Consider the following 12,525-nt stretch of genomic DNA (forward strand, 5'->3'; position numbering starts at 1 on the left):
ATGTATCTTATTTTACATCTTTTTTTTCAAATGGTTAATTTATATTTTATAATTTCAAGTTAATATACATATACCTACAATTATATATACATATTTATTTGCAAACAATTGTTCGTAAATCGTCAGGAATAGTCAAGGATTAAATAAATCCATGTAAACAGTTCAAAAATTTTAAGACTCAACATTACAGACTTTACTTATCGTGTCGAATTCATATAAGAATAAAGTTTAAATTTGGTCGGAAATCTCCGGGTTGTCACAGCAAGTCTCCACGGTCTGACCTGCGGTCGATCGTTGTCCTAATCGTGTAGCTCATTTTTCATTTTAAGCCTTATTTGGTTTTGGTCTTTTGCTAGAGTAAATGCGTATTAGTGAACTTGTATCTTTATGTCAAGATGTCTATCATCACTTTTAGTTATGTGCATATTTCATCATCAAAACACTTATTGTTATGGTTTAAGATTGGTATAGTCATTAAGCATAATCACACATTATCCCCTTTTTTGATGATGACAAACACATAAGTGATGGTGGACATTTATCTATAAATATGATCAAGTGTTAACATCACTTATCCCACTTTCTCCTCCTTTTATTGAAGGAAAAAGGTTAGCTCCCTCTGAAACTAAGCTCGCCCTAAGACAAATGCTCTCCCTTGAACCGTACACGGTGGAAAAAGTAGTAATCACAACACATCAAAAGACACAAATTTTATTCATTCAACACAAGAAGTACACACATAAACACCAATCATAAAGAGCACACGGGAGAATCATGCAATAAATATCTCATACAAGAGTTACATGATTTTGACAGGGATTTAAGAGTTGTGATCGGAGGTGTGATGATTTTTCCTGATGATATCCTCAAGTTTGGTTAACTGTTGACCAATTTTCATAATATTTTCATGAATTACATTGTTTTGTCCCTTAGGTGAGAGAGAACGAAAATTAGGAGGATTTTCTGATGAAGGTTCATGAATTTGTTTGGTTGAAGTTCTACATATTGGGTTTGAAGATGCTTGAGTGGCATGGTGAAGGGGAGATGTTATACCAACATATGTGAATAGTTTGGTCAGATGTAGACCATACGGAAGGGACATATGAAGATTTTGAGCCGCATGTTGCATTCTTTATACCATGAGAAATGTGACATTTACTTTGAATAAGTTCAAGAGACACCATAGGAGAGTGATCTCATTTGCGTCAAGACGCCGAAGTTGTTCACCCTTTCCATAGACGTTTGAAGTAATGATCTGTTGCCAAAGATCACACATTGGAGCAAGATGATGATAAAGAAATCCATCCTCATAGATGGGATCGGTTCTGAGTGTTCCATTACATAATGTTTCAAGAACACTATCTCTCTTTACCCATTTGGAAAATTCATTAAAGGAATTTGGGTTTAGTAAGAATTCATAGATGGAAGTTTTTGTAGAATTCTTTGATATGAAGAAGGTAAAGTGGTCCTCTTAGATGGAGGAAGGCATCCCACTTAATTTTGGATAGATTGCCAAGAGAGTAACTAGACAAGTGATGTGTAAGCACTTCTCTTCCCTCAACAATGGACCACATTTCTTAGGATTAAATGGTGATGAGTTTGCTTGCTTTCATGATTGATTTATAGAGAGTTGTGGATATGAATGATGATAAGCACCTAACTTTGATGCTTTTTTCACCAATTTGCAGTGGTGAAATTGATTGCATCTCGATACTTTATCGTGCTTTCAAATCATTTAAGGAATGGAGCAAAGCGTGATAGACTGTCTACGGCTTAGTCCACGATCGATCGTAGGGTTAGCCGTGCTTATGATTTATTTGATTTATTTGGTTTCTTTCAAAAGTTATAGTTTACCACAAACATAAAGTTATAGTTACTTAATACGATTTTTTTAAAAACTTTTTCGATGTTCAATAAGATTTAAACAACACTTGATCATATCAATCAACTTAAACCATTGTGGGATGTGTTTATGTTTGTAATAGTGCGGAATGTAAAGTAAAGAACATAAACACAAGGATTTATAGTGGTTCGTGTGGATGTTAACTAATCCACCTTAATCCACTCTCCAATCCACTAATCAGGATTTTTGCTTCACTAAGCACCTTTCTCCAAAACCGGTGGAGAACCGATTTATAAGCCTTGTACTTCTCCTTAGACAACAAACCTAATCCTTCTATCCCTTTGAAAGATTACCTCCAACTTAGATCAACTTGTCTTCACCTTGGACAAGTATTAATCTCCAATGAGATTAATCAACTCCCTAGTTCCTTTTAAGGAATAAGATAGCTACGCTAGCATATGCTTCTAATTACAAAGTACAAAGACCCACCCTTTTCTAGTGATGACAATCCTAAGACAATTCTAAGGATTATTACAACACTATGCAAACTTACAAAGATAAGAATTTGAAAGTAAGTTTACAACACCTCTTTTATAATCTATGAGATTATAAAACTTCTCTTGCTAATCACAAACATATGTATGAATGTTATGTTCTTGTGATTCTCTGATGATTTTGAGTTGTAGCATGCAAGAGGTCCAAGTCTTCAAAGTTCTCCAAGCCTTGCTATTTATATGGAGATATAAACAAGTAATCCAAGTCTGCGGCTTGACTCACGGTCGACCGTGGGTCGACCGCACGCGATCCAGTCCAAAAATGTATCCATTGTATAGTCGTTTGAATTAGTTTTGGACATCACTCTTTGGACACTTTACTTCATTTAACACTTACAAAAGATACCCAACATCCTATACAAGTACTATATGCACTAAATGTCCATTTACCTTGGATGTATTGCCTTGATAGTGACTTATCATGCTCATAGTGAAAAGTCTAACATTCTTGGATACAAGTCATGATAATCATTTGAGGCAATCTCAGTTTTGTCATAATCCTTTATTTGTAATTAACACATTTGCTAAATCTCTATGGGTTGGTCAACATGTCATTGATGACACAAACCCACTTTAATCACAAAGCATGATAGTGTTCAAATTTGAACTTGTTTGTAATTAATTAAGTGTGTTAAAGATGTCTTGACAATTTAAGCAAGTAGTAACAATTAAGCATGTTGCAAGACATCAAGTTAAATCAAGTATAAACTAATTCATAAACTTAATTTTAGACCTAAGCAAACCTATGTGTGTTAATTATTCATTGTCTTTTAAGATCACTAGATTATAACATTTTAAGCATTATCCAAGTAGCACAAGCATATATTGAAGTAGTCCAAACACTAGTTGGTGTAATTTAACTTGTAACACATAGCAAGACATGGTCCATACATATATTAAATAACTACTTAGCATTTAGCACTTAGCACATAGTCAAATAATACACATGTATTAATAGCAAGTAGTCAAGTAATATTCATGTAATGACTATCAAGAGATCACTAAATAATTTAGAATTAAACATATAGTGACTACATAACATTGAGTCAAGACTATGTAAGTTTTACTTGCAAAATGACATTTACAAGATTAATGTATAAGTATACATTAATATCCAACACATGTACAAGAAAAGAGCAATTCTTTATTGGGACTTGGTGACCATCCTAAGAATGTCTAGATACATTTTAGATTACTTGTTTTCCTAACACACTTATGTGTTTTCCATAATCAAGGCTTAATCGTCATTAAGGTTTCATTAGGCGTGATTAATCAAGATTAGTGTTCTAGTGACCAAAACTCCTTTGAGTATGAAGGAGGCAACTATTCCAAGCATGTTTGAACAGGTTTCATGAATTATAGATGCCCCGAAGTAGTCGAACTAAAATCGATGGAATTTGGGACAGAAGGTTCTACGGTCAATCCATGGTCAACCGTGGAGTCGACCGTGCAACCCAGATTTCATAAATCTGGGTGCAAGTCTCTACGACCATGGTTCTAACCATGTAGCTCAGTTTTCCTTTTAAGCCTGATTTGGTTTTGGTCTTTTGCTAGAGTAAGTGTGGATTAGTGAACTTATATATTTATGTCAAGATGTCTATCATCACCTTTAGTTATGTGTATATGTCATCATCAAAACACTTATTATTATGAGTTAAGATTAATATAGTCATTAAGCATAATCACACATTATCCCACATTCTCCCCCAACAGGGCATTTATATACTCATCATTGTTTTTGATACATTCATTATTATTATGAGTTAAAAGGTTATACAATAGTCAATAGAACATGTTAATGGATATTTTACCGCGGATGTTTCAAAATTGGTATAGATGGATATATCCAATGTTGAAAAAAGCGTGAGACGGGATCGAGACGGTCGGGACATTAAAACGTCGAGACAGGGGCCGATACGGAAGTTAACATGTATATATACACACACACACACATACATATTTTAAAGCCAAAAAATCTTCGTCGATCAGTTTGTATCTATAATCGCAATTATCGTTAATATAATACAGAGGAGTGTCAATTTTGATCGATTTAACCCGACTTTTGACCGATTTTAACCGAATTTTGTACTTTTGATCGGCGTTGACCCGACCTTTCCCGCATTTGACCTAACTATTGATCGTTGATCGACTTATTTGAGGATGGTGAAGGAGGAGTCCACGGCCAAAGATAAGAGGGAGAGAAACGATGCAGTTTAATTTTTTGGAATGAGGATAAAACCTAATATAATACTCCGTAGCTAATTAACAAAATTTACGACTGATCGGCCCATAGGGTAGGGAGTTCATGGACTTTTTAAAATTTTATAAATTGACACGAAGCATTTAAAGCCTTACGATTAACGGAGTCAAAAACGTCAAACCGCTAACGGTCGACGGGTTTAAAATATCAAAATTAAGAATAAAAATTCTTAACATATAAATAATCAACAAATAAATATTACAAATAATATTTATGGCAAACATTATAACATAAAATGTTATCTCCTACACGTAAAACACGAAAGTCAACTAATGGTCGTTAAAGAATTTGCGGAAAATGTTTGGTCATTACATTACCCATCTGCTAATGAAATTTCGTCCCGAAATTTAGCTAGTGGCAGTCGCTGTTGTTGTAACTAAAATAAGTACGGGTATTTTTGTTTCATCTGGTCCTCACGCTCCAAGGGAACTCGAGTCCTTGTCTAGTATTCCAACGAACCATAACAATTGGTATGTTACCTTGCTTGAGTCTCGTGACATTAGAGATTAGAATTTTTTACTTGTGAACAGCTTTGACCAGACTTTTCCGCATTTAACCTGACTTTTGACCGTTAATTGACTTATTAAAAGACGGGACGGGATAAGACAGACTAGTCTCCAAAACGTCGTAATGGGCGTCGCAACATATGTAACAAGCGTCGTTTATAACGGTGGATATATCACACCCAAATTATTATATTCTCAAGTTCAAAAATGAGGTGTAGATATAAATACACCTGTTACACAAGTGGAATTAAAGTGGGTATAGGTTAGTTTGCCCACCACTTCACCTGCCTCCTACTTAGGGCTGTGCATGGTCCATACCCGGACCGGACCAGACAATACCCGGACCGAACCGAAACCCAAATTAACATGAAAATAGGAACCGAGGACTGGACCATAAATATATGGTTTGGTTCGGTCCGGTTCTAGCTTCGGTCCAAACGGTTCGGGTAAAAACCCGACCCGTTTATATCCTTTCGAAAAAATAATATACATAATTTTATATATTCCCATATTTACGACGCACTTCATATAATTATCAATATATACATACATAAATTAAAAAAACTTAGCATACAGATAAAACTAATCCAAGTTTAAAATCAAAGTTACCCTTTCATAATAACTAATATGATACTTGTTCACAATCGTTATCACGTACGAGTTTTGATTATTCAAAACCTACTATCAACAAGATGTATTGAATAAGGAAGAAAACTAAAAACACAAGAATACAAGATATATGCATATTAAAAGTAATATAGTATTAAGAAATTGTATGCTTTAATTCGCAGTTGTATAGAAAAAGAGAAGATATATACCAACTTTAGAGTTTTTAACCAAGTATTGAGGCAAAACAAATTACTTATACGTAATATGTTAATTATTGAGACAATAATTGTATGAAGAAAATATGTATATATAAATATTTTTAGACCAACAAACTATTTTATTTTTATTTTTTGTGAAAAGCAAGGAAAAACTTTATTACTATGAGTGTTTATATACTAAGGAATCTTTATTTGATGCAAATTCTATAATGGAACTGAGTTGTTATATATCCAGAGAAGATGATTATGTACATATATATCGGTTTATTCGGTTCGGTCCAAAATCATGGTTTTTCGGGTATGACCCGAACCGGACCGAAACCCGAAATAATCCAAATATGTGGACCAAGGACCGGACCAAATATTCTCGGGTATTTCGGTTTCAGTTCGGTTCCTCCTCAGTCCTCGGTTTTTTTCGGTTCTACCCGAACCATGAACACCCCTACTCCTACTACTACTACATTACATTACATACGTTACAATTCTTCACTTCTTGTTCATATCGCCAAATCCCCTGTTTCTCTGTTTTCTTCGCCCCCTAAATAAATCCCTCCCATTTTCATTCATCAACTCAAACAAAAATGTCTTCTTCTTTCTCTGTTCCTTGCCCTAAAACTTGTGCTTTAATTGCACCCAATCTTAACCCTAATAAACGCAATCACCGAAACACATCTGTTGTTCTATTTCATTCTGATCTTAAACCCAATTTCTCATTGGTTTCAAAACCATCATCTTCTATACAATCTCTGCAGGTAATTTTGAAGAATTTAGTTTTTTTTCTTGAAAACTTAAAAAAGATTTAGTTTTTATGATTGGTTAGGGTCGATGTTGAAATTATGATAATGGGTTTGCTGGATTTTTCATTTCTTAAGTTGCTTTTTTAATGAAAATGTGATTGAATAGATATAAAATGTTACTAGTATTAATTATTAATGTATTACTATGATTGAGCCTTAAAATAAGCTAAAGCCAAACACCCCCTAAGTTAGATAGTTGGTTGAACAGTTTATTCCAAGTATGATATTGCTTATATTCAAATTGTACTTGATATGGCTTTTAGATTATTAGTTGACAAAATTGTACTTGTAACGCATAATAACCTCCCCAATCATTGTTTTCAGGATATTATATTATTGTATGTGAACTAGTACTGTATTAGTAAGAAATGTTGTGTTATATATGAGACACTCATTATTTTGTATTGCTGTATAATTTTGACAAATATCGTTTTGGGTCAACCCAACTCGTATCAACTAACTCGTTACCCGACTTGCCCATTTTGTCACCTCTTGTCGACGACATGTATAAAATAGCCATATGAACAATGGAAAAAGCCATTTTGGATTCATCTAATGTCTTAGAAAACGTACTTCCTTAAAGATCAATATCGTTAGAAGGTGAAAGTATTCTGGCATTTTTATAGTTTAGAAAATATGCATAATAATAAAAACTCGATTGGTAGAATTTATTCTCTCTATTTGAGTCGTGTTAATGCAATAATTTGAATATAGTGTCCTTAAGAATCAAAATTACTGTAACTTTACTGCCTTCTTCATATTTATATTCGTTTACTGTGTAAATATATTGTTTGCTAACTTATAAGGTGTTCTGTTGGCAACTAAGAGGAACCAGAATGGTGCTGTGAAAGTGTCTGCTAAGCTTGATGAAGTAAGATATTTAATACTAATATACTATCAAGTGCATAATATTAAATATTGCTTTTTTTGTTAGTTTATAATGTGTATTCGTTACAAAAAAAAATTCAGGTTGCTCATGAGAAATCATCGAAAGATAAGTCAGACGAATCCAGCAAAATATCTTCGAAGGACACGGTTCCTGATATTGCATCCTTCTCTGCATTCATGAATCAAGTTGCAGGGCTTGTAGAGTATGTCATTATTATGATTTTTGTTCTATTCTGAAATACAAAAAAAGAATTCGCATTAATCGGTGCTATTATCATCTCATATTTTAGGCTTGTGGATTCACGAGATATAATGGAGCTGCAGCTAAAACAAGATGATTATGAGGTCGTTATTAGAAAGAAAGAAGCTTTACCGCCTCCTCCTGCACCTCCTATGATGGTGATGCAATCTTCACAGCCGCAGGCTATGTTTCATTCACAACCGGCCCCACCACAGGCGGCTGCTCCTCCTTCAGCCGCAGCTCCTTCTGCATCACCGCCAACGTTACCTGCCGCTTCGAAACCAAAGTCCTCGCATCCGCCACTAAAATGCCCCATGGCTGGAACATTCTATCGTGCACCTGCACCCGGAGCTCCTCCGTTTGTGAAGGTAAACTATTCATCATGCATTTAGGCAGGGTTGCAGAACTCGGAATTACTCGGCGAGTATTTCGTTTATGCAACTCGGCGAGTACACGGTCAAACTTTGTCAAAACTCGGTGAAACTCGACCAAAACTCTTGATTACTCAGAAAACCGGTCAAAACTCAGAATTACTCGGAAGACGGTCAAAATCGGTAAGAAGTTAAACTTGGTCAACATCTGAGTACTCACCCATTTGCCGAGTGTTCCTAAAAAGTCCGACTGGGTACTCCATGAGTAGAGATTTTTGCAACCTTGTATTTAGGTCAGATGGGACGGTTGGGAAACATGTCAAATGGGTCAATTTCGTACTGCTCAAAATGGGCCCAGTTGACACACCAACACTTTTGGAAATTTTATCAACAGTTATCGTGTTAGCCTAGTAATTACTATCAGGAAAGCAATTATGTTTACTCTACTCTTTGAATAGAATGATCAAGAAGATTAAATACTTTCAAATGGACTTAGGGCAACTTATGAACCATTTGACCCATTCCCCTTCTCACTAATATATTAACTTTACCTCTCTAAGATGAAACAACCCAAACCTAACCTTTTATTCCTCACATTTCCAACATGAATATGATACTCTCTTCTTTATTTATTTGTTTTCATTGAAAAAGAGAGGTTTGTTTAACTCCTGATACTTACCAGGTTGGAGACAAGGTTCAAAAAGGTCAAGTAATATGCATTATTGAGGCAATGAAGTTGATGAATGAGATCGAGGTAAAGTAACGCCCTAAAACAATTCGCCTTATTTCTGATGAACCTAAATTTATGTTACGTGGCCCCTTAACGTTCAATAAAAAGACAAGCTAAAATTATCATATGCGAATACGCCCCGACCTTTTCCCGTAAACGTTTAGCGATTTTAGTCAAATGTCTATGTGTACGAAGAATACAATAATAATAGTTAGTAAGTGTTCTGCTTTCTGAAGTTTCACATGGTTAAAATTTAGGCGGTATCTCCATCAAAGGATCATAGTAACGAAAGTCGAATTGATGCTTTATACTTATTAGTTAGTGCTGTGATTTTACATTAAGGAAGTATGTATGATGTTTGTGTTTTTTGATGATTGTTATTTATGTTGTTTTGTTAGGCTGATCAATCCGGAACCATAGTTGATATTATTGCTGAGGATGGGAAACCAGTTAGCTTAGATACTGTAACTCTCTCTCTCTCTCTCTCTCTCTCTCTCTCTCTCTATATATATATATATATATATATATACACACACATATACATATACACAGACGTTCTACCTGCGCACCCTCACGGAATATTTTGTTCTAGATTCAACTAACGTCGCCTTTTTCTTCTGCAGCCTTTACTTGTTATTGAGCCATGAGGAGACAAGTTACTATATGATATGTGATGAGTGCATAGGTCAAGTCATGTGTGATATTTAAGTTAAACTTTGCTCATGTATCATTAAAATAATCCATTATCCATTATATACAAGATGAATGCATAAATGATCCATTATGTATATGTTTTGTCATGTTTTTTAGCAGGTCTACATCACATCAAATTTAGATGCGAGTTCTCGTATACCCTTATATAAGATTGTTTCGATGTGTAATTATCTGATTATCGATTCTTACGACCCTTCACTTAGGTCTATTCGTGTACTTCATGTTGCCACGTAAATCAGAGTATAACGAATCGAGAAACCAAGTGTGCACTTAAGTGTAAAATATAAACAATAAAAATTGTTTTCTTACAAAAATAAAGCGAGTTCATTGTAATGACTTCTCGTCTTAAAGCAACTTTTGTCCATGAACAATAAATTTACATTTTTGATAGATAGAGAATGTTACATATATATATGTCATTATCAATCGCGTAAGATGTCGTTTGTTTTTTTAGTCCGCACACCTTATTATGTAGTAAACGTTTTTATTGCAGACTGCTTGTTTTTTGAAGACATAAGATAAATTAATGTGTTATTCTGTTTGCGAGATAATCTCGCGGACTTCAAAATGTGCCTTTAAGTGTTACAGACAGTATTATGTTATTTTGCAGACATAAAAACAAACAATCTTCAGTATACAGACCTTTAGATCACGTCTTCTTTACAGACCTTTATATCACATCTTCTTTACAGACATGGTGCGTAGATTACAATAAGTTGATGCTCCTTAGAGAGCTAGAAATTAAATTGAACTCTAAAATGAAAATCAACAATGAGGAAGTTGTAACTAAAGAAACATATTTCATTTACACGGCTGCAAGCCTGTAACTAAAGAAGCGTGTTCGAGTTTACAAAATACAAGGATACGAAGAACAGCAAGAAGAAGAAAAATAATGTATGTGTTAAAGATTTTTCGCAACATAGAAAAGGTAGCTATCTGAAATAATTTATTCTTCTCTCGTAAACCTTCATTACTAAATATTTAATAAGATATGGAAAAAGACTTGAAAGAAATCGTTTTTCTCAAGTTTTCACAAGAGAAATAGTCAATTTGATTTACCTTATAAAGAGACGGGTGATGGCACAATGGTGTTGCTTTACGGATCAACAAGCAAGTTCAAATTATCGTGATAATGAGATCACATATAAGGATTTATAAAAGTCGTCATTATCATTATCAATTAAACTATAAAAGAGTGTCTATAATAAAGCATACCAAATTTCAGCTTTAACAACACCAAAAATTGGAACTACCAAACAACATGCGAAAGAAAACCTTGAATTACTAAAAAGAATCAGCAACTCAAGTCTTCACTCCCGCAGTTTTTGCAGGGCTCAGGTAATTTGTCACCATTCCCATAACAGCAAACCTGAACGAAATACATAAATTGCTTTAAACCCCAAAAGATGAAACACGAACAATTTTATACAATATAGAAGTTATTGGCTTCTTTAGTTAAATTTTGCTTGAAATTTTCATAATGACAGACCTCCCCTAAGTATAAAGTACCACCTACTATTAACCACAAAGTTATTAACTTCATTATGTCTAATTGGTGTTTTGTGATTCATTTAAGGATGCACCTTTCAGCTGCAGTAACAAATCACTCGGTTTAACTATAAGATAAAGTTATACGGAGTAATAACCTAATCTACCCATAAGATTCAGTTATAGCAGATAGCTCCCTGCTTTCAATGTATAACAAACTTACATAAATCCCGTAGAGATCTGCTTTAAATCAGTCTCAATATTCTTCATGTTAGCAAGCGATTGGGCACAGAATATGAGAGCAAGCCACGACCCGAGCTTGTACTGCAAATATACAAATTTAAATATCAAGAAATTAATCAATCATGCTACAAAATCAACAACCAGTGACCCTCTAATCAAACGTAAGGAGCACTCACAAACTACAACCATGGATTTTAAGATAAACAGGGTGGTAATACCATTTCCAGATCCTATACCAACTTTTAAAATTAAAACTTGTAAAAAGTGACAATACAGTGTGTCATGTTACAATAACATTAAGTTCAGCAGCTTCTATAGTCATAAGTAGCAGCATAGGTCATCTAAGGTCATCTAATTCTACTCCAATTCTAAATTCCAATTCCAATCCCTAAAATAAACACGGAATCCGGCGGAATTGGATTTGAATTCAGACGCGCGTCGTGTCTAAATTCAATTACAATTCCGCCGAACGGGGCATAAGGCTTGCTTCTTAACCTTCTTAAATCCCTAAAAATTTGCCATACCTTCCTATTAAACCTAATAGGTACAGAATCAATCATATCATATTATTATAAATACAAAAATTGCAAAATATGCCCTAACTTTTTGGTACACATTTATTTATCTAACATGTGCAAGTTAATCATGTAATAACAAACTAAATCAGTATAATTTGATGAAGATACATCAACATGATCATCATATATACATTCCTTACCTATTTTAGATTATTACGGTTACATAACTACAGTATTACAAATCTAAAGTCACACTAACTAAGTTTCATTAAATAATTCAATATAAATACAACCGGGAATAGTGAATACATATATATAGGATATATGTAAATGTATGAATTGAACAACTAACGCGGAACATAACGCCGATGACGCCGAAGATGATGGCGATGAAACCGGAGTAATCGATAGGCAGATTGTCAGGGTGAACCGGTTGAGGTTTGTAAGGTTTCGCCGACCATGGCTGACGTGGATCGTTACCGGACGACGACATCGTTTCTGATCTGGTTATTCTTCCCAAGTTTTTTTACTTCGATATACAAAAC

At 34.3% G+C, this 12,525-nt stretch overlaps 2 protein-coding genes across 3 annotated transcripts; one reads left to right on the plus strand and one right to left on the minus strand.

The window, feature by feature from the left end:
* Nucleotides 1–6,438: 6,438 nt before the first annotated feature.
* On the plus strand, nucleotides 6,439–9,828 carry LOC139893877 (biotin carboxyl carrier protein of acetyl-CoA carboxylase 1, chloroplastic-like). Of its 2 annotated transcripts, none has more exons than XM_071877069.1 (7): nucleotides 6,439–6,742; nucleotides 7,614–7,658; nucleotides 7,757–7,878; nucleotides 7,966–8,284; nucleotides 8,970–9,041; nucleotides 9,416–9,481; nucleotides 9,641–9,828. In XM_071877069.1, exons 1-7 carry the CDS (start codon nucleotides 6,572–6,574, stop codon nucleotides 9,662–9,664), a joined length of 819 nt encoding a protein of 272 aa, XP_071733170.1. In that variant the 5' UTR covers nucleotides 6,439–6,571; the 3' UTR covers nucleotides 9,665–9,828. The 2 variants fall into 2 exon arrangements, with proteins under 2 accessions (XP_071733170.1, XP_071733171.1); XM_071877070.1 differs by having other exon boundaries at nucleotides 7,623–7,658.
* Nucleotides 9,829–10,882: 1,054 nt separating this feature from the next.
* On the minus strand, nucleotides 10,883–12,525 carry LOC139893878 (protein Asterix). Its single transcript, XM_071877071.1, has 3 exons — nucleotides 12,333–12,525; nucleotides 11,443–11,543; nucleotides 10,883–11,100 (listed from the first exon to the last, which is right to left on the minus strand). Exons 1-3 carry the CDS (start codon nucleotides 12,471–12,473, stop codon nucleotides 11,034–11,036), a joined length of 309 nt encoding a protein of 102 aa, XP_071733172.1. The 5' UTR covers nucleotides 12,474–12,525; the 3' UTR covers nucleotides 10,883–11,033.

The sequence above is a fragment of the Rutidosis leptorrhynchoides genome, chromosome 2 (assembly GCF_046630445.1).
Source record: "Rutidosis leptorrhynchoides isolate AG116_Rl617_1_P2 chromosome 2, CSIRO_AGI_Rlap_v1, whole genome shotgun sequence".
In the NCBI taxonomy this organism is placed as follows: domain Eukaryota; kingdom Viridiplantae; phylum Streptophyta; class Magnoliopsida; order Asterales; family Asteraceae; genus Rutidosis; species Rutidosis leptorrhynchoides.

Bases quoted from the DNA above. Each gene is read 5' to 3' on its own strand.
- LOC139893877 (XM_071877069.1), top strand. From the start codon at position 6,572: ATGTCTTCTTCTTTCTCTGTTCCTTGCCCTAAAACTTGTGCTTTAATT. The intron at 6,743-7,613 runs GTAATTTTGAAG...TTGGCAACTAAG, and splicing joins CTTCTATACAATCTCTGCAG to AGGAACCAGAATGGTGCTGT. The intron at 9,042-9,415 runs GTAAAGTAACGC...TTGTTTTGTTAG, and splicing joins AGTTGATGAATGAGATCGAG to GCTGATCAATCCGGAACCAT.
- LOC139893878 (XM_071877071.1), bottom strand. From the start codon at position 12,473: ATGTCGTCGTCCGGTAACGATCCACGTCAGCCATGGTCGGCGAAACCT. The intron at 11,544-12,332 runs GTTAGTTGTTCA...GTATATTTGCAG, and splicing joins TCATCGGCGTTATGTTCCGC to TACAAGCTCGGGTCGTGGCT. The intron at 11,101-11,442 runs GTAAGTTTGTTA...TATTTCGTTCAG, and splicing joins CAGATCTCTACGGGATTTAT to GTTTGCTGTTATGGGAATGG.